We start from the raw sequence: 21,450 nt of genomic DNA, 5'->3' as shown, positions 1-21,450 counted from the left end.
GAGAGCTCCGGAGATCCATCAGCAGCCGCTGCGGTTATTTCATGCCGTTGTGATTTTATCGGTGTTTCTCTGTTTTTGCACAGTTTGTTACCTTCAGCAATCTGGCTGATCTTTCACTGCCTGCTTCTGTTATCGTTACTATTCTATACTTTTTCCAGGTATGTCTGCAGGAAAATGCTTCTCAGAATCAGAATCAGAATCAGACTTTAATCGCCAAGTCCCTGTGCACACACAAGGAATTTACTTCCGGCAGATGTTGTCTCTCTGCTCATAACAATAACGATGATAAATATAAATGAAAATATAGATTATACAAACAGGTAGTGCAATCCAAGTAATAGTTAGTCGACAGTTAACCGGCAGTTAACTGTTCAGCAAAGTGACCGCAGTAGGGAGAAAACTTCTCCTGTGTCTATTAGTCTTAGTCTGGAGGGATCTGAAGCGCCTACCAGACGGAAGCAGTTCAAACAGTCCGTGCGCAGGATGGAAGGAGTCCTTTATGATGTTCCCCGCCCTCTTCTTCAACCTGGAAGAGTACAGGTCCACAATAGAGGGCAGGGAGGCTCCAATGATGGGCTCGGCAGTCCTCACTGTGTGCTGCAGTCTGGTTCTATCCTGCTTGTTGGAGGCTCCAAACCACACAGTGATGGAGGTGCACAGGACAGACTCAATGACTGCAGTGTAGAACTGCAGCTGCATTCCTGAGGCAGACCATATTTCCTCAAGAGCCGCAGGAAGTACATCCGCTGCTGTCCCAGGATGGAGCTGATGTACTGCTCCCACTTCAGATCCTGAGAGATGGTGGTTCCCAGGAACCTGAAGTTCTCCACGGTGGACACAGGGCTGCCGAGGACTGTGAGGGGGCACATAACGGGGGGATGTCTCCTGAAATCCACTATCATCTCCTTTGGCTTGAGCGTGTCCAGCTCCAGATTGTTCCGACCGCACCAGAGCGCCAGTTGGTCCACCTGCTGTCGATATGCAGACTCATTACTGTTCTGGATTAGTCCGATGACGGTGGTGTCGTCTGCAAACTTCAAAAGCTTCTCATAGGGGTTGGAAGAGGTGCAGTCATTGGTGTAGAGGGAGAGAAGACACACCCCTGGGGGGCGCCGGTGTTGGTGATTCGAGTATCCGAGGTGACCTGTCCCATCCTTACCTGCTGACTTCTGTTGGTCAGGAAGCTGTAAATCCAATCGCAGAGGTCAGGTGGCACAGTGAGGTGAGACAATTTGGAGCAGAGGGTATGAGGGACGATGGTGTTAAACGCCGAACTGAAATCAACAAACAGCATCCGAGCATAGGTCCCAGGACGATCCAGATGTGGCAGGATATAGTGCAATCCAGGTTGACTGCATCGTCTACTGACCTATTTGCCCGGTAGGCAAACTGCAGGGGATCCAGCAGGCTGCTGGTGAGGGTCTTCAGGTGGTTCAACACCAAGCGTTCAAAGGATTTCATGACCACAGATGTCAATGCGACAGGTCTGTAGTCGTTCAGTCCTGTGATGGTGGGATTCTTGGGGACCGGGATGATGGCAGAGCGCTTGAAGCAAGTCAGAACCTCACTCAGCTCCAGAGATCTGTTAAAGAGCTGAGTGAAGATGGGAGCCAGCTGATCAGCACAGGCTCGTAGACAGGAGGGGGAGACCCCATCTGGGCCTGGAGATTTTCGGGTCTTATGTCGCTGGAACAGTCGACGTACTTCTCCTTCACTGATTCTAAGCTGTGATCTAGGGGGGCTGGGCAGAAATGGTGGGGAGGTGATTGCAGTAATTGGGGGATGAGTGCCATCGAGTGATGGTCGAGGGAAGGCAGGAAGAGAGTCCGAAGAGGGGGGAGGGACAGGTGTAAAATGGACCCTCTCAAATCTACAGTAAAAGGTATTAAGGTCGTCAGCCAAAGCTTTGTTAACCTCAGTAGGGGGGGAGGGGCAGTGCGTCTCCTGTAGCCAGTGACCTCCTGCAGGCCTCTCCACACCGACAATGAGTCGTTAGCTGAGAAATTATTCCTCAACTTTTCGGAGTAGAGCCGCATGGCCACTCTGATTTCTCTGGTCAGTGCATTTCTGGCCAGCCTGTACAGGGCCCTATACCCACTCCTGTGGGCGTCCTCCTTAGCTTAGCGAAGATATCTGAGTTTGGGGCTAAACCATGGCTTATTGTTGGCGAAGGTCCGGAAAGTTTTTGTGGGTACACATGCATCCGCACAAAAACTGATGGAGGGTGTCACAGTGTCTGTCAGTTCATGTATATCGTTTGAATCTGATGACTTCCCTGTACTTTAATCTGTACATTTTTACTTTGTATTTTACCTGTATTTTAATCTGTACTTTGATTCTGAGAACAAACTGTGACTGACATCTCCAGCTCCTAGCAGCAGCCCGTCCTCACACACACACAGCCAATCAGCGACCAGCTCTGGGAGAAGGATGCGCTCATTGGTTGAGGAGTGTCAGTGGGCGGGAGGCTGAGCACCCGGCCGGGCCGGAGTTTGGGACCGGGACCGAGTGGGCCGGAGACCGGGAACTGCGCCTCGGGTTTCGGCTGCACCACCGGCGGGTCGTGAATCCTTTCGAAGGCAGAGCTGGAGAGACCGGCGGAGATTCCGTGAGATGTTTCAGCTACACGGAGGCGCCCGGCCTTTCCCCGCCGAGGATCGGGGCCTGTTGTCTGGAGTTGTCTCCCAGACCCGTCCCTTCCTGCCGGGAGACGGGAGCTGCCCCGCAGCGGCTGCCGGTGGATCCCCGGAGCTCTCACCGCTCCCCTGTGCAATCCGAACGGCTGAAAACCAAGGGAGAACAAGGCGCAAAGGTAAACTCGTGCTTTTGAAAATAAGAAATAGGAGCGTGCAAGGCCATTCGACCCGTTGCTCCTATTCTACCCTTTCCTCAGAATACCCGATCTTTGACATCAGCGCCACTTTCCAACAACTTTCCCATCATCTCTGAGCCCCTAAATTTGACTTTAAATTTAAAAAAAAAACTTGTGGAGGAAAATTCCAAGTATGCACTACAGTCTGGGTGAGGAAATTTCGCCGGATCTCAGCCCTGCTGAGGTGACCTCTGATTTCGAGTCTGTAAACCCTTGTTCAACATCTCCACCGCCAACACCCCCCCCCTCCCGCCGGGGAAAACATGATTCCTGCCCCTACCCTGTGAGTCTGTGTCTGTTTCAGTCAGACCACCTCTTATTTCTCTAGTTTTGAGACAGGCCCAAATACTGTAATCTCTCTGAGGACACTACCACAACCCAAAATCAACTTGGGAAACTTCTTCATTCCCTTTATCCGACAGACTGCCTCTGAGACGGGGACCAGACCTGAGCACAGTGTTCCATGCAGGCTCTCAACAGGACCCCATATACCTTCAGAGGAGATGTTTATTCGTGTATTAGATCATAAGGCCATATTCCCTATCACATCTGCTCAGCCATTTCATCATGGCCGATCCATTTCTCCTCTCTGCAGCAATCGCCTGTCTTCCCCCGTATCCTCGTCATGCCCTGACCAATCAAGAATCAATCCACCGCTGTCTTAACAATACATAATGAATTGGCCTCACAAGCTGCCTTAGGCAAAGATTTCCACAGATTCAATTCTCCCTGCTACAGGAATTCTCCTCATCTCTTTTTCAAAAGGACAGCCTTCTATTCTGAGGCTGTGTCCTTAGACATGCCCACCAGAGGAAACACCTTCTCCACATTCACTCCATCAAGCTCTCTCAGTATTCAATAGGTTTCAATTAGGTCACCCCTCATTCTTCTGAATTCCAGTGAATTCAGACCCAGAGCCATCGAACGATCTTCATATAACAAGCCATTTAATCCTGGAATCATTTTCATGAACCACATTTGAAATATTTCCAGTTTCAGCACACCCTTTCCAAGATAAGGGGCACAAAACTGCTCTCAATACTCCCAAGTGAGGTCTCACCAGTGCTTTATAAAGACTCAACTTACATCTTTGCATTTATAGTCTTGTCCTCTTCAAATGAATGGTGACATCGCAAATGCCTTCCTCACCACAGACTCCTGAAAGTTAACCTTCGGGGAATTAACCTTCGGGAAGTTAACCTGCACAAGGACTCCCAAATCCCTCTGCATCTCAGTTTTTGAAATTTCTCCCCATTTAGAAAATAGTCCATAAGACCATAAGAACCGTGAGACAGAAGAGTAGAATGAGGCCATCTGGCCCATCGAGTCTACTCCACCATCAATCATGGCTGATCCCTTGTTTTATATCTCCTCCTCAACCCCAGATCCCGGCCTTCTCCCCGTAATCTTTGATGGCATGTCCAAACAAGAAGCTGTCAATCTCTGCATTAAATACACCCAACGACCTGGCCTCCACAGCTTCATGTGGCCACAAATTCACCACCCTTTGGCTAAAGAAATTTATTTGCATCTCTGTTTTGAAAGGACTCCTCTCTATCCTGAGGCCCTGCCCTATTGTCCTGGACTCTCCCACCATGGGAAACATCCTTTCTATATCTACACTGCCTAGGCCTTTCACCAGGACCCCATATACTTTCAGAGGAGATCTTTATTCTTCTATTCAGACCTTCCTTCCCATTCAATGCTCTTCATTTAATATCGAACTCAAACAGTGAACAGACACAACACAGCCTCAGCCATGAATTTAAAGGGCAGGTGTTGCAACAGTTTGAGCTTCATACCGGGGGCCACGGAGCAAGCAGGGTGTCACAAAGGGAGGAATGTGGGAGTGTTGTATGTCTGAGCCCCGCTGTGTGTGTTTGTGTATCAGAATCAGGTTTAATATCACCGGCATATGTGGTGAAATCTGTTCCTTTGTGTCTGCAGTACATTGCAATATTTAGTAATAAAAACAACAGATTACAATTAGAATGTGTAAAATTACATTTAAAATGTAGTGCAAAACGAGTGGGAAAATACTGACGGGGTGTTCATGGGTTCTTTGTCCATTCGGAAATCTGACAGTGGGGAAGAAGCTGTTCCTGAACCAGTGAGTGTGTCTCCAGGGTCCTGTACATTCTCCTTGATGGTAGCAATGAGACAAAGGCATGTCCTGGCTGATGGGGGTCCTTAATGATGGATGCCCTGTTTTTGTGGCATCATCATCTGAATGTGTCCTGGATGCTGTGGAGTCCAGTGCCCATGAAGGAGCTGGCTAAGTTTACAACTTTCTGCAGCATTTTCCGATCCTGTGCAGTGGCCTCTCCACACCAGGCAGAAATGCAACCAGTTAGAATGCTCTCCACAGCACATCTGTAGAAATTTGCAAGTGTCTTTAGTGACAGACCGATTCCCCTCAGTCTCCGAATGAAATATAGCCGATGTTGTGCCTTCATTGTAACTGCATCAATATGTTGGGCCCAGGATAGTTCCTCAGAGATGTTGACAGGCAGGAAATGGAAACTGCTCACCCTTTTCACTTCTGATCCCTCAATGAGGTCTGGTGTGCGTTCCCTCGACTTCCCCTTCCTGAATCCACAATCAATTCCTTTGTCTTCATGATGCTGAGTGCAAGGTTGTTGCTGCGACACCACTCAACTTGCTGATCTATCTCACTCCTGTACTCCTCCTCATCACCGTCTGAAATTCCACCAACAATAGTTGTGTCATCAGCAAGTTTATAGATGAGCCTAGACACCCAGACGTGGGTGTAGAAAGAGTAGAGCAGTGGGCTGAGCCCGTATCATTGAGGTGTGCCCGTGTTGATTGTCACCAAGGAGGAGATGTTATTTCTGATCCACACAGACTGGTCTCCTGGTGAGGATCCAGTTGCAGAAGGAGGTACAGAGGCCCAGGTTTTGGAGCTTTTTGATTACAATTGATGGTCTGATTGTGTTGGACGCTCAGCTGATATCAGCCGCCTGACTTGTGTATTGCTTTTATAATCAAAGTATAGGCATGTCAACATGTATAATCCGGGGATTTGATTATATTGTAAATTCAGTAAACTCAAGAACAATTGTACGATAAATGAAAGATCGCTGCCAACAGGACAAACAAAACAACCATGTGCAAAAGACAACAAAATTCAAATACAAAAGAAATAAAACAAATAAATAACCCAGAAAGAAACATCCAGAACTTGAGATGAAGAGCTGTTGATTGTGTCCATTGGTTGTGGGAATAGCAAAGTCTAAGGATCTGGTCTCAATTTAGAAAATTTTTTGGTTTAGCGAATTTTTCATTCTCAAGTCCCATTCTCCTTAATTATTATTTTTTTAATCCCTTCCATGACTGACAAAGTCTTTAAGGATTGGGATGAACTAGGTATTAAATGTTTTTGGGACTTGTTTATCACAGGATCTCTTGCATCATCTGACCAATTGTCAAATAAATTTGCACTCCCAAAATCTCATTTTTACAGATACCTTCAAATTAGAGATTTTCTACATTTCCAATTAGCTACTTTTCCTATAGGTCCTGATAAAAATCTACTGGACTATCTTTTAAATTTAAAACATTTTCTTAATGGTTCTATTACCGGTATCTATAACTTGTTGATTGATTCTAGTCAGGACTTTTTAGATAAAATAAAAGCTTGGGAGGATGACCTAAATTGTCAGATTTCTGATGATAGATGGAATAAAATCCTTAAACGGGTTAATAAATCATCTTTCTGTGCTCGTCATTCTCTTCCACAATTTAAAGTGGTTCATAGAGCTTACGTTTCTAAACAGAAGCTCTCCAGTTTTTACCCGAATGTTTCTCCACTTCGTAATAAATGCAACTCTGCTGATGCCTCTTTAATTCATATGTTTTGGTTTTGCCCTACAATTGAAAAGTTTTGGCGGGAAGTATTTCATACCTTATCTCAACATTTTAGGGTCCAATTTGACCCAAATCCCCTTACTGCCTTGTTTGCTATTATTGCAAATGAAGATATAACTTTAAATACTCCTAACCTGCAGGTTTTAGTTTTTACCTCTCTTTTAACAAGAAGAGCAATCTTGCTTAAATGGAAGGAGTCTACCCAGCCTACACATCTTCAATGGCTACGTGATATTATGTCTTATTTAAATTTAGAAAAGATCCGCTGCTCAGTCTTAAATTCGAAATGATCTTTTTATGATACTTGGGGGCCTTTCCTAAAGTACATTTCCAATTTATAAAGTTTAACAGTGCACAGAATTTTATGTATATTTTTATCTTCTCTTCTTGTGAATACATTTTTTCTAATTATCGATATATATATATATACACACAAAATTTATTTTATGATGTATGACCTATCTTTAAATATTTGAATTCAGAGTGGTATACCTTTATGTGTTATGCTATAACATTTTGATCAATTTTATTACAATATATGAATGTACACAAGTTATGTTGAAATGTATCTATGTGTTGCACTCTGTAAATCTTATTTTTTCTTCTGAATAAAAATATTGTAAAAAGAAAGAAGGACCTGCTGGTTGAGTGTAATAACTGTTCCTGAACCTGGGGTTGAGGCTCCTGAGGCTCATGCACCTTCTTCCTGATGGCAGCATTGAGAAGAGAGCATGGCCTGGGTGGTGGGGGTCCTTGATGATGGATGCTGATTTCCTGCGACAGCACTCCACAGAGATGTGCTCAGTTATGAGGAGAGTTTTACCCGTGATGTGCTGGGCCATATCCACTATGATGTGCTGGGCCATTCTACTGAGGACAGACAGTTTCTGCTTTCTTGTAATTACACTTGTGTCCTGGGCTCGGGACAGATCCTCTGAAATGTTCACACTGTGGAATTTAAAGTTGCTGAACGTCCCCACCTTTGAGCCCCGATGAGGATTGCCTCATGGGTTCCTGTTTCCTCCCCCAAAGTCCAGAACCAGTTCATTGCTCTTGCTCTCATTGAATAAGAGGCTGCTCTTGGACCATAAGACCATGAGGGACAGAAGCAGAATTAGGCCATTTGGCCCATCAAAACTGCTCTGCCGCTTCATCATGGTAAATCCATTTTTCCTCCCAGCCCCATTTTCCTGCCATCACTGCGTATCCTTTCATGCCCTGACCGATCGAAAGTCCATCAACCTCTGCCTTAGCAAAAGGAAAAGCAGCATCCGTCATCAGGGCAAGATGAGGTGAGGCACCTCCCACTCCATACCCATCCATTTCTGTCCCTCCCCCCTCCCCACTCTCTTGCCTACAAAGCTCACTTTCACTGCTTACCACTTCTCTCTCTCTCTCCCTCCCCTTCCTCAACTTTCTCAACTCTCTCCTCTCTCACACACTGTCCTCCCCTCTTCCACACTCTCTCCCCACACTTCCCACTCTCTCCCAACTCTCTGCTTCACTCTTTCCTCCCCAGTATACCCCATTCTCCTACTCTTGAACCCTCTCTTCCCACGTTCCCTTTCTTTCACTCTCTTCCCTCCCTCTCCCCCTTCCCTGTTCCCCTTTCTCCACCCCTCTCCAGTCTCCCCCACTCTCCCCCTCCCACCCTATCTCCCCCTCTACACCCCCCTCACAGAATGATTCTGTGCTCTGTTTACACTTGTTTAGTAGATTGTTCATATTGATTGTATCAGCATTGGCTTCGTTCAGTGACCCAGCTCCGCCTTTCTCCCAGACTGCATATCCTTCATCCATGCCTTTATAGTACACTGAGAGAGAAAGAGACAGAGAGAGGGAGACAGAGAGAGGAGAGGGAGAGAGACAAAGAGAGGGAGAGAAAGAGAGAGAGGGAGAGGGAGAGGGAGGGAGAGTGAGAGACAGAGAGAGAGACAGGCAGAAAGAGGGAGAGGGAGAGATGGAGAAAGGGAAAGAGACAGACAGGCACAGAGAGAGAGTGGGTGAGAGAGAGAGACAGAGAGAGGGAGAGATGGAGAGAGACAGGCAGGGAGAGGAACAGAGGGAGAGAGACAGTCAGAGGGTGGGGAGAGAGGGAGAGACAGAGAGAGAGGCAGAATGAGGGAGAGAGACAGAGACAGAAAGAGAGTGAGAGAGAGACAGACAGAGAGAGGGATGAGAGAGAGGCAGAGAGAGAGAGGGAGAGAGACAGAGAGAGAGAGGGTGGGGAGAGTGAGCGAGAGAGGGAAAGAGAGACAGGGAGAGACAGACAGAGAGAAAGAGAGGGAGAGAGAGAGGGAGTGAGAGATTGAGATAGAGGGAGAGGGAGACAGACAGAGAAGGGAAGAGAGGGTGTGGAGAGTGAGAGACAGACAGACAGAGAGAGAGAAAGAGAGAGAGTGTGAGAGAGGGTGAGAGGAAGACAGAGAGGGGGAGAGGAGAGAGAGAGAGAGGGAGAGTGAGAGGGAGAGAGTGAGACAGAGAAAGAGAGAGGAGGGGGACGGATAGGGAGAGGGAGATGTAGAGGGTGAGAGTGAAATTCCTCTCCTGTCTGGTTCCATTTAGTCCTGTTTCTCCATCCTCCCGGTATCTCCTGCTTCTCAACTTCCCCCGCTCATTATCTGTTCTATCTCTCCTCCTTCTACACACTTACTTCTCCCCATATCTCATCATCCTTTAGTCTCCCTCCTCCCCACCCCCTCCATTTCACCAACACAATAGAGCTGGTTACTGACAACAGGAAGTCAGCCGGGGCGATGCAGACATTCCTGTTTACATCAACGGCAGAGGATAAGGGGGTTGAGAGCTCCAATCTCCTGAGAGTGAACACCACTGACAGCCTGTCCTTGTCCAGCCACAAGGACACTATCGCCAAGAAAGCTCAGCGGCCACTCTGCTTCTTCCAGAGGCTGCAGAAAATAAGCGCCTCCTGGACGACAATAATCTATTTTTAAAGAACACATCCTGTGTGGAAACTAGTCGTGTTGTCACGGCAACAGCACTGGCCACCACCGGAAACACTGCAGAGAGCTGTGAACAAGTTCAGTACATCATGGAAACTGTGGACACTGTTTACACATCTCTCTACCTCAATAAAACAGTCCACGTTATCAAAGACCCCACACACGTCGAACATTCTGACTTCCTGAGAGATGGGCCACTAACTTCACAATCTCCCTAATGCAGTGTTGTGATTAAATGGTCTGTATGATTCGTTAAGTTAATTAATTGTCCCCTCACATTTCGCGACCCCGAATTCCCAGTCTCGAGAAGATGAATTGATTTCTATGGACGGGCTGCGAATCAAAAGTTAGCACTGTACCTTGATTAATTGAAAGCAAGTGTCCCAATTTACGCTCACCTCTGCTCCCCTCTTCTCTCTCTCCCCCCCCCCCCGCCTGTCACTGTCTCTTTCTCTCTGTCTCTCTCGTCTCTCTCTTCCCCCTCTCTTTCACGTCCCTTTACCCCTCTCCTTCCCCCCTCTTACCTCCTCACTTACCCTCTCTCCCCCCTTCTCCGCACTCCTCCGCCGCCTGTTCTGTAGCACACTAAACGGAAACAAACAGGCCTCTCCTGGAAACCAGAAGCCTTTATCTTCTGAGAGAACATTGAATCTTTCCAACCGACGAGAAATTATAGAACATCTGTAATGCACTGAGTTTGTAAAACCGTCATCACAGTGCGGGGTGGGGGAGGGGTGCTGGTCTGGACGGGTGGGTGGTGGAGACAGCAAGCTACAGGAAAGGGGGTATTGGGGAGAAAACGAGAGGCAAGCGAAAGGTTAGGCATAAACGGAGTAAGAGACAATAAGGGAAAGATGCAGGTTAGTGACTGTGTCGGGAAGAATGTTTGAAGGAAAGACTGGGAGGGTGCAAAAGAATACGGAAGAGGAAAAGAGGAGATAGAGAAGTTGAGGAATTGTACATGTATAGAGAGAGTGAGAGAGACGGAGAGAGAGGGAGAAAGAGGAACAGAGAGTGAGAGAGAGAGAGACAGAGGGAGATCAAGAGACAGATACAAAGGCAGAGGGAGCGGAAGAGAGAGGGGGAGGGAGGGAGACAGAGGGAGAAAGACAGAGAGAGGGAGCAAGAGACAGAGACAGGCAGAGGGAGAGAGAGAGAGGGAGCAAGGGAGAGAGGGAGATAGAGAGAGAGACAAAGAGAGAGGGAGCAAGAGACAGACAGGCAGAGGGAGAGGGCTAGAGAGAGGGAGAGAGAGAGAGAGAGGGAGGGCAAGAGAGACAGAGGGAGAGGAAAAGAGAGAGGGACAGAGAGAGATAGACAGAGAGAGAGGGTGGCGAGAGAGTGAGAGAAAGAGGGAGACAGAGAGAGGGAGGGAGAGAGAGAGGGAGAGAAGGAAAGCAAGAGACAGGCAGAGGGAGAGGAAAAGAGAGAGGCAGGCAGAGCGAGAGGGTGGGGAGGGAGAGACAGGAACAGTGAGAGAGAGACAGAGACTGAGAGAAAGAGACAGAGAGAGGCAGAGAGAGAGGGTGGGGAGAGAGGGAGATAGACAGAGCGGGGGAGAGAGACAGAGTGAGAGAGAGGGGGGAGAGAGGCAGAGAGAGAGGAAGTGAGAAAGAGAGAGGGAGGGAGAGAGAAGGGAGAGCAAGAGAGAGAGGGAGAGAGACAGGGAGGAAGAGAGAGGGGGAGAGAGACAGAGAGAGTGGGTGGGGAGAGAGGGAGAGAGAGAGGAACAGAGAGAGTCAAGAGGCAGACAGAGGGTGCGGAGAGAGTGCGAGACAGAGAGAGGGAGAAAGACAGCGGGAGAGAGAGAGAGACAGAGAGGGAGGAAGAGAGACAGAAAGAGAGAGAGGGATAGAGAGTGAGAGAGAGACAGAGGGAGAGATGGAGAGGGAGAGAGACAGAGAGAAAGGGAGAAAGAGGGAGTGTGGGAAGAGAGTGAGTGAGGGGGAGAGAGAGTGGGGAGAGTGTGAGAGAGACAGGGAGAGAGAAAGTGAGAGAGATAGAGAAAGGGGGAGCGAGGCAGAGAGGAACAGACAGAGAGACAGAGAGGGTTGGAGAGGGAGAGATAGAGAGAGAGAGATAGAGAGAGAGAGAGAAGGAGGGACAGAGACAAGCAGAGAGCGAGTGTGGGGAGAGTTAGACAGAGGGAGATAGACAGAGGGTTAGAGAGACCGAGTGAGAGAGAGAGAGAGAGACAGAAAGAGAGAGGCAGGGAGGGAGAGACAGAGGCAGAGAGCGAGAGTGTGGGGAGAGAGTTAGACAGAGAGGGAGATAGACAGAGGGGTAGAGAGACCGAGTGAGAGAGAGAGATAGAAAGAGAGAGGCAGAGAGAGAGGGAGAGAAAGACAGAGAGGGAGGAAGAGAGAGAGAGGGGAGAGAGGGAGAGCAAGAGAGAGAGAGAGAGAAGAACAGAGAGGGAGAGAGAGAGGGGGAGAGAGAGAGAGAGTGGGTGGGGAGAGAGGGAGAGAGGGAGGAATAGAGAGAGACAAGAGACAGAGAGGGAGGGTGTGGGGAGAGAGTGAGACAGAGAAAGGGGCGGAGAGGGAGAGAGAGACAGAGAGAGAGGGCGTGCAGAGTGAGAGAGGGAGAGAGAGAGAGAGAGAGAGAGAGAGAGGAAGATAGACAGAAAGAAAGAGTGATACCGAGTGAGAGAGACGGAGAGAGAGGGGGAGAGAGAGAGAGAGAGAGAGAGAGAGAGAGAGAGACAGAGGGAGAGATGGAGAGGGGGAGAGACAAAGAGAGAGGGAGTGTGGGAAGGGAGTGAGAGAGTGAGAGGGAGAGAGAGTGGGTGGGGAGATTGTGTGTGAGAGAGAGAGAGGGAGATAGACTGAGGGGGAGAGAGACAGAGAGAGAGTGAGAGTGAGAGAGACACAGAGGGAGAGAAGGAGAGGCAGGCGGAGAGAGAGAGAGAGTGTGGGGAGAGAGTGAGAGACAGAGAGGGAGATAGACCGAGAGTGAGAGAGAGATAGAAAGAGAGAGGCAGAGAGTATCAGTGAGAGAGAAAGACAGAGAGGGAGGGAGGGAGAGGGGGGAGAGAGAGAGGGAGAGAGATAGTGGAACAGAGAGAGAGAGAGAAACAGACAGAGAGAGAGGGTGGGAGAGAGTGAGGGAGAAAGAGCGGGAGAGAGAGAAAGAGAGGGAGAGATGGAGAGGGAGAGAGAGGGAGGGTGGGAAGTGAGAGAGTGAGAGGGAGAGAGAGGGTGGGGAGAGTGTGAGAGAGACAGAGAGAGGGAGCTAGACAGAAGGGGGAGAGAGGCAGAGAGAAACAGAGAGTGAGAGAGAGAGGCAGAGAGGGAGGGAGGCAGAGAGGGAGAGAGAGAGGGTGGGAGAGGGAGTGGAAGAGAGAGAGGAATTGAGAGTGAGAGAGGAACAGTGAGAGAGACAGAGAGGGAGAGCAAGAGAGAGAGTGCGGGAGAGAGGCAGACAGAGAGGAACAGAGAGTGAGAGAGAGACAGAAGAGAGGAGAGTGAGAGAGAGGGAGAGAGACAGAGAAACAGAGAGTGAGAGAGAAACAGAGTGAGAGAGACTGAGGGACAGCAAGAGCGGGGGAGAGAGAGAACAGAGTGAGAGAGGGAGAGCAAGAGAGAGGGAGAGAGAGAGGAACAGAGAGAGGGAGAGACAGAGAGGGAGAGATGGAAAGAGAAAGAGAGGGAGAGTGAGAGACAGACAGACAGAGGGAGAGGAAAAGAGAGAGAGAGGGAGAGCGACAGACAGAGAGAGAGGGTGGGCAGAGACTGAGAGAAATGGAGGGAGAGACAGAGTGACAGAAAGAGAGAGGGAGAGAGAGGAACAGAGTGAGAGAGACAGTGACTGAGAAAAAAAGTGGGAAACAGAGAGAGTGACAGAGAGAGTGAGACCGAGAGAGGGGGCGGAGAGACAGAGGGTGAGGAGTGAGAGAGAGAGAGGGAGTGAGAGAGAGAGCAGGAGAGAGACAGAGAGAGAGTAAGAGAGTGAGAAAGAGAGAGGTGCAGAGAGTGAGAGGGTGAGACAGAGAGAGAGGGACAGAGGGAGAGAGACAGAAAGAGAGAGAGGGAGAGAGGAACAGAGAGTGAGACAGAGGGAGAGATGGAGAGAGAGGGAGAGCGAGAGACAGAGAGAGAGAGGAGAGTCAGAGAGACAGGCAGAGAGAGAGGGTGGGGAGAGAGTGAGAGAGACAGAGAGAGAGGAAGACAGAGAGATGGTGGGGAGAGAGGGAGAGACAGAGAGAGAGAGAGAGAGAGAGAGACAGAAAGAGAAAGAGAGGGAGAGAACAGAAAGTGAGAGGGGGAGAGATGGAGAGACAGAGAGGGAGAGAGACAGAAAGGTAGAGAGAATGAGATGGGGAGTGAGTGAGTGAGAGACAGAGACAGAGAGGGGAGAGAGTGTGGAGAGAGTGAGAGAGAGCGACAGCGAGTAGAGAGAGTGTGAGAGAGAGGGAGGGCGACAGAAAGAGAGAGAGAGAAAGAGTGAGAGAGAGAGAGATGGAGACGTATAGGGAGATGGAAAGGGTGAGAGTGAAATTCCTCTCCTGTCTGGTTCCATTCAGTCCTGTTTCTCCAACTTCCCAGTAACTGCTGCCTCTCAACTTCCCCCGAGCTCTTTACCTGTTCTATCTTTGACAGTAAATCAGCTGAGGGTTTGACAGTGAATCAGAGTCACCGGAAGTTGATTAAATCCGTGTCCTGCGGAAGCGACAGCAGATAAAGCCTTTCGGCTGGATGGGGAGGGCGCGGGAGGAATATGTTTCATATGAGTGATGTAGGATTCAGGAAGGTAGGGAGTAAGCAGAGGGTGAGGGGTCAGTGTGAGAGTGGTGTAAGGCGGAGGGAGTGGGGAGTAATGGAGGAGAATAAGGGGAGGGATAGTAGAGTTTGGGATGAGAGAGGAGAGAGAGAGGAAGGTGAGAGTGAGAAAAGTAAGAGAGAAGGACGAGTTTCGGGGAAAGCGCGGAAATAGATCCTTCAGTCCGTCTGGACAGTTCCACCCGTGTTCACAGAGCCAGTGCTGTTTTCACACGGTTGGAATTTACTCCAGTAAACCTTCTCCACCCGCGTGTCGTGTCGGAGCTGGAGAGCTTTGTGACCTGGTATCAACACTCCCCACCCCCTCCATTTCACCCACACAATAGAGCTGGTTACTGACAACAGGAAGTCAGCCGGGGCGATGCAGACATTCCTGTTTACATCAACGGCAGAGGATAAGGGGGTTGAGAGCTCCAATCTCCTGAGAGTGAACACCACAAACAGCCTGTCCTTGTCCAGCCACAAGGACACTATCGCCAAGAAAGCTCAGCGGCCTCTCTGCTTCTTCCAGAGGCTGAAGAAAATCGGCGCCTCCTGGACGACCATCATCTGTTTTTACAGAACACATCCTGTGCGGAAACTAGTCGTGTTGTCACGGCAACAGCACAGGCCACCACCGGAAACACTGCAGAGAGCTGTGAACAAGTTCAGTACCTCATGGATGTATGATTCGTTAAGTTAATTAATTGGCCCTCACATTTCGCGACCCCGCACTCCCAGTCACGAGGTGAAGAATTAATCTTTATGGGCGGCTTGCGAATCAAAGGTTATCACTGTACTTTGATTCATTGAAAGCAACTGTCCTCTCCTCACCTCTCCTCTTCTCTCTCCCCCCTCTCTCATTCTTTGTGCCTATCCTCTCTCTCTTTCTCTCGCTCTCTCTCCCTCTCTCTCTTCCTTTTCTCTCTACCCCTCTCCTTTCCCCTCTTTTTCCCCCTCTCTTACGTCCTCACTTACCCTCTCTCTCCCCCCTTCTCCACACTCCTCCACCGCCTGTTCTGTAGCACACTAAACGGAAACATACAGGCCTCTCCTGGAAACCACAAGCCTTTATCTTCTGAGAGAACATTGAATCTTTCCAACCGATGAGAAATTATACAACATGTGTAATCCACTGAGTGTGTAAAACCGTCATCACAGTGCGGGGTGGGGGAGTGGTGCTGGTCTGGACGGGTGGGTGGCGGAGACAGCCAGCTACAGGAAAGGGGGAATTGGGGAGAAAGATCGGCAAGCGAAAGGTTAGGCAAAAACGGAGTAAGAGACAATAAGGGAAAGATGCAGGTTAGTGACTGTGTAGGGAAGAATGTTTGGAGGAAAGAGTGGGAGGGTGTAAAAGAGTACGGATGAGGATAAGAGGAGACAGAGAAATTGAGGAATTGTATATGTATATATATATATACATAGAGAGAGAGAGAGAGAGAGAGAGAGAGAGAGAGAGAGAGAGGGGGGAGAGGGAGAGAGGGAGGGAGGGAGGGAGAAAGGGAGAGAAAGAGGACAGGACTGTGGAGCAGAGTAGAGTACCGGGACACAGGTAAACATCATCTTTGAACTGTCCCACGCTCACCTTGAAATCACATCCTCTGGTAATTGAGATATTCACCTGGTGAACAAACAATGTTGGTTCTCTTCTCTCAGATCTCTACTCAGCGTCAGTCTGCCTCTGGTCTCCCCTCAGCCCCCATCGCTACAGAGCAAACAACTGAAGCCTCTCCAACCTTTCATTCCCTCTGATCCATGAGACAACCCCTCCATTTCTAGAACATTAACTCTCACCCGATCCTCCCTCCGCCGTAACAGGGTTAGAGTTCCTCCTGTTGTCAACCAACGACCAGCGGTTCTGTGCTGGTGATAGAGTCACCCGGATGGTGAGATGTGTCCAGGTGCCAGGGACAGGGATGACTCCGATCAGGCCCCTGGCATTCTAAAGGGGGAGGGCGAGCAACCAGACTTGTTGGTAAATATTGGCACCAATGACAGTTAAAAATGTCAGCAGGCCCTAAAAAAGATATTTTGTGAGTTAGGTAGGGGGTTTGGGAACCGATGTGCTACCGCCGAGGATGAGGTAGTTGGTTTGTAGACAGAGACAGTATGTTGTGAGACTGCTGGCAATGAGAAGCTGCTGATCGGGCAACCTGGCAGTCGACAGGATGAGTTGCAATGGAAAAGACACACAGAATCTAAAAGGCTGAACACAGGACTGAAGGTATTACATTTGAATGCGCGCATTGTGCAAACTGACGTGGAGGAAGAGCTGCGGACTGGCATACATGAGGTTGTGGGCATCACTGACAGCGTGGCCCTGTTGGTAAACATAACAAAATCAAACCATCAGAAAGAGCCGGCATAGGGTCGGAAGGTGCTGAGTCGCTGTGGGGAGAGCTGAGGAACTGCAAGTGCAAAGAAATCCTGGTGGAAGGTATGTGCAGACCCCCAAACAGTAGTAAGGACGTAGTCTACAAACTACAACGGGAGATAGAAAATGCAAGTCAGCGGGTCAACGTTACAATAGCCATGTGGGATTTCAGTACACAAATAGATTGGGAAAGCCCGGTTGCTGCTGGATGCCCCGGGGGAGAATTTCTAGAATGCCTGCGAGGTGGCTTCAGAGAGCAGCTCGTGGTTAAACCCACTATCGCCAAATCATTTCGGTTCCTCGCGGCCCAGTAGAACATGCATTGCGGCCTGGTGGCTGGGGACCACTGCACTAAGGGATCTGCTATTCTGGTTAGGGTGTGATGCAATGAACCGGGATTGAATTTGCAATTTGAGAAGGGGAAGCACAACGGAGATGCAGTGTTGCAGTGGAATGAAGGAAACTGCAGAGGCCTGAGAGAGGAGCTGGCCAAAAGTGATTGGAAAAGACCTTTGGCACCGATAACGTCAAAGCAAGAATGGGTGGAATTTCGGGAAGCAATTCAGAAAGCGCAGGATATACACATCCCAAAGAGACAGAAGTGTTCAAAAGGCAGAAAGTCCATAAGACCATGAGGTGCTGGAGCAGGTTAGGACATTCGGCCCATCCACTCTGTTTCAATATATCAGCATATCATCCTGGTTGATCCAATTTCGCAACAGACCCAATCTCCTGTCTTCTCCCCGTATCCTTTAACACCCTGAACAATCAGTAATATATGACCATCTGTAGTAAATGTACAGAGAGACTCGGCCTCCACCACTGCCTGTGGCAAAGAATCCCATAGATTCTCCACTCTGGCTAAAGAAACTCCTCCTCATTTCCGTTCTAACAGGATGCCCTCATGTCTCATCCGGTCTTAGACCCACCAATCACAGGAAAAACCCTGCCCACATCCACTCTATCAAGGCTCCTCCTTCAACGAGTTCACCCCTTATTTTTCTGAATTCTGGCCCAGAGACATCAATGGTGATATGACAACCTGTTCAATACTGGAACCATTTTCGTGCCCCACCTCTGAACCCCCTCGAGATTCAGCACATGCTTTCTAAGACAAGCAGCTCAAACCTGCTCAAAATACTACAAGTGAGGCCTCACCAGAGCTTTTTAATGTTTCAACATTTCGTCCCTACTTTTACCTTTTAGTCCTCATGAAATGAATGCTCTGTATACCATCTGCCGTTTCCAATCCTAATCTGTCTAGCTCCTTCTGTGGCCTCTCTACGTCCTCAGAACTACCTTTCCCTCCATCTCTGTTCATGTCCTCTGCAGATTTTGCAGCAAAACCATCAAATACATCATCCAAGTCATTGCCATATAGCAGAGAAGAATGGGTCTCATCACAGACCCCTGTGGAATGCCATTGGACATCTGCAGCCAGACAGAAAACGCTCCATTTATTCACACATTCTGCCTCCTGTCAATCAGCCACTGCTTTATCTGTGCTGGGCTCTTTCTGTAATACCATGGGCTCGTAGCGTGTTAAACAGCCTCATGTCTGCCACCTTTTTAAAGGCCTGAAATTCAAAACACACAACATCAACCGATTGTCTTTTGTCGATCCCGCTTGTTATTTCTTCAATGAATTTCAACAGATTTGTCAGGAAACTATGCTGACTACGGCCCTTTTTATCATTTGCCCAAAGAGCACTGAGACATCATCCTTAACAATCGAATCCAACATTTCCCAAACACTGAGGTCAGACCAACTGGCCTTCAGTTTCCTTCCCTCTGCCTCTCTCGCTTCCTGAAGAGTGGAGTGACACTGTTGTACTCCCCTTTCTCCGGAATCCCTCTTCCCTCTGCCTCTCTCGCTTCCTGAAGAGTGGAGTGACACTGTTGTACTCCCCTTTCTCCGGAATCCCTCTTCCCTCTGCCTCTCTCGCTTCCTGAAGAGTGGAGTGACACTGTTGTACTCCCCTTTCTCCGGAATCCCTCTTCCACAACACACTTGCTCTTACTCGTCACTTATTCCCTATTCTTCCTCATCTCTCTTCATCTCCCCACTCGGACTTCTACCTCTTTCAATCCACACTCTCCCTTCTCTCTCTCTCTCTTTCCCCCTACAATCCCTTTTCTCTTTTACTACCCCGTCTCTTCATATCCACTCCCCGTCTCTCTCCCGGTCCCCACACTCCCTTCTATTGCCCTCTCTCCCTCTCTCTCACAGGCCCCACTCCCCCTTCTTTCCTCTCCCCACTCCCCCGTCTTTCTCCCCAATCTCACTTCGTTCTCTGCATTACAGGGGCAAATCTAGCTGCAACAAGACCACACAGACCGCCCCACCCAGCCAGATTATGCCCACACCAACCCACCCTCTGCACCTTCCTTACCTGAAACTGCCTGAGGGCAGAACTCAGAGATTTCCTGAGACAGGAAATGCCCCACCTCAGCCACCAAGGCGCCTCACCACAGGGGTGACAGACCTTCTCCCCCCCCCCATAGGATGAAGGCCAGGGCCCCCGGAGCATTTACTCTCTTGCCCCCTCCCGCCCGGGGGACCTGAAGCTACATATACCTGTCATAGTACACTGGGGAATGGGAAACACGCAGAGGTGGATGGCATTTAGAGAACCATGGTCTGATCAGTGACAGTCAGCATGGCTTTCTGAAGGGCAGATCGTGTCTAACAAGCCTGATGGAGATTTTTTAAGAGGTGACCAGGCATATAGATGAGGGTAGTGCAGTGGATGTGATCTACATGGATTTTAGTAATGCATTTGACAAGGTTCCACACGGTAGGCTTATTCATAAAATCAGAAGGTCTGGGACCCAGGAATGTTTGACCAGGTGGATTCAGTATTGGCTTGCCGGCAGAAAGAGAGTTGTGGTGGAGGGTGTACACTCGGATTGGAGGGTTGTGACTAGTGGTGTCCCACAAGTTTCAATTCTGGGATCCCTAATTTTTGTGATTTTTATTAACGACCGGGATGTGGGAGTAGAAGGATGGGTTGGCAAGTTTGCAGAAGACACAAAGGTTGGTGATGTTGCAGATAGAGAAGAGGATTGTCAAAGATTGCAGAAAAACATTGATAGGATGCAGGAGTGGGCTGAGAAGAGGCAGATAGAGTTCAACCTGGAGAAGTGTGAGGTGGTACACTTTGGAAGTACAAACTCCAAGGCAGAGTACAAAGTAAATGGCAGGATACTTGGAAGTGTGGAGGAGCAGAGGGAGCTGGGGCTACATGTAGACAAAGTAGTTGAGAAAGCTTATGGGGTGTTAACGTTTATAAGTCGAGGGATAGAGTTTAAGAGTCGCGATGTAATGATGCAGCTCTGTAAAACTCTGGTTGGGCCACACTTGGAGTACTCTGTCCAGTTCTGGTCACCTCACTATAAGAATGTTGTGGAAGGGTACAGAGGAGATTTACCAGAATGCTGTGTGGTTTAGAGAGTATGGATTATGATCAGAGATTAAGGGAGCTAAGGCTTTACTCTCTGGAGAGAAGGCTGATGAGAGGAGAAATGATAGAGGTATAGTTGATATTAAGGGGAATAGATAGAGTGGACAGCCAGCGCCTCTTCCCCAGGGCGCCACTCTCAATACAAGAGGACATGGCTTTAAGGTAAGGGGAGGGAAGTTCAAGGGGGAAGATTTTATACTCAGAGAGTGGTTGGTGCGTGGAATGCACTGCCCGAGACAGTGGTGGAGGCAGATACACTGGTGAAGTTTAAGTGCCAACTAGACAGGTATATGGAGGAAGTTAAGATTGGGAGGCAGAGTTTAAGGGTCGGCACAACATTGTGGGCCGAAGGGCCTGTACTGTGCGGTATTGTTCTATGTTCTATCTATTTCTCGCTGGAATCTCTCTTTTAGTTTAATTGTTTATTGAAGGCACGACACAGTCCAGAAAACGTAATGCATTACATTTTCCTCCATTTTGCTTTTATACCTTACCCCTAAACACCACAACGTCATCAGTGGGGCCTTCTGGGAGTTGTAGTCATTGGACCTCGCTCGCTCCCTGTCGAAGCATGTTTTGTCAGCCACCACAGACGCCACCGAAACAGACCCACCGAGGCGCGAAGGGGAATCACAACCGTCCTTGTGGGCGCCGAGGCCGGCGACACCGACAGAAGCGACTCGCTGATCTCCGCCATGGCGACGGAGCGGAAGAGGAGGGGCTGGTCAAGGGCCGATTTCCTCCAGCCTATCGCAGCTCAGACCTAACACTGACGCCTGCTGTCATTGGCTGCAGTGCCTGTCGCTCAAATGGGAACTCGGAGGGTGATTAGTTTATGTGAACGTCAGTCAGCCTTCCTGTCTTTATGAGTTTGGATTTGGATTTATAACGGGACAGGAAGCAAATTGGGAGAAATGTGAGTTTTTATGTGATGGTGCATCAGTCTCCGAGTTACATTATTAACAATAAAAGGGCAAAGGCCGTGGTGAGGAAGGAGGTGATTTACTGGAGGTTATATGGAGATAATATTGGAAGGGATATCAAACTTGGAATTGTTTGGGATATGATTTAGAAAATGGGGGGATTTGTGGGGATCATAATATTCCTGTGTTGATTATTGAGGGCAAAA

The 21,450-nt window shown here is 49.0% G+C and overlaps 1 protein-coding gene across 1 annotated transcript in view; it reads left to right on the top strand.

Moving 5' to 3' along the window:
- The window catches only part of LOC132386123 (uncharacterized), a 22,974-nt gene extending 1,524 nt beyond the window's left edge, over window positions 1-21,450 (top strand). The window contains exons 3-4 of the mRNA XM_059958417.1: window positions 2,369-2,812; window positions 20,840-21,450. Coding sequence (XP_059814400.1) covers window positions 2,369-2,812; window positions 20,840-21,088 — 693 coding nt within the window. The 3' untranslated portion in view covers window positions 21,089-21,450. The remainder of the gene's footprint in view (window positions 1-2,368; window positions 2,813-20,839) is intronic.

Source organism: Hypanus sabinus, unplaced genomic scaffold, assembly GCF_030144855.1.
Source record: "Hypanus sabinus isolate sHypSab1 unplaced genomic scaffold, sHypSab1.hap1 scaffold_1003, whole genome shotgun sequence".
NCBI lineage: Eukaryota > Metazoa > Chordata > Chondrichthyes > Myliobatiformes > Dasyatidae > Hypanus > Hypanus sabinus.
The sequence above is the reverse complement of the archived record's forward strand: the minus strand, read 5'-3'. Positions and strand labels throughout refer to the sequence as shown.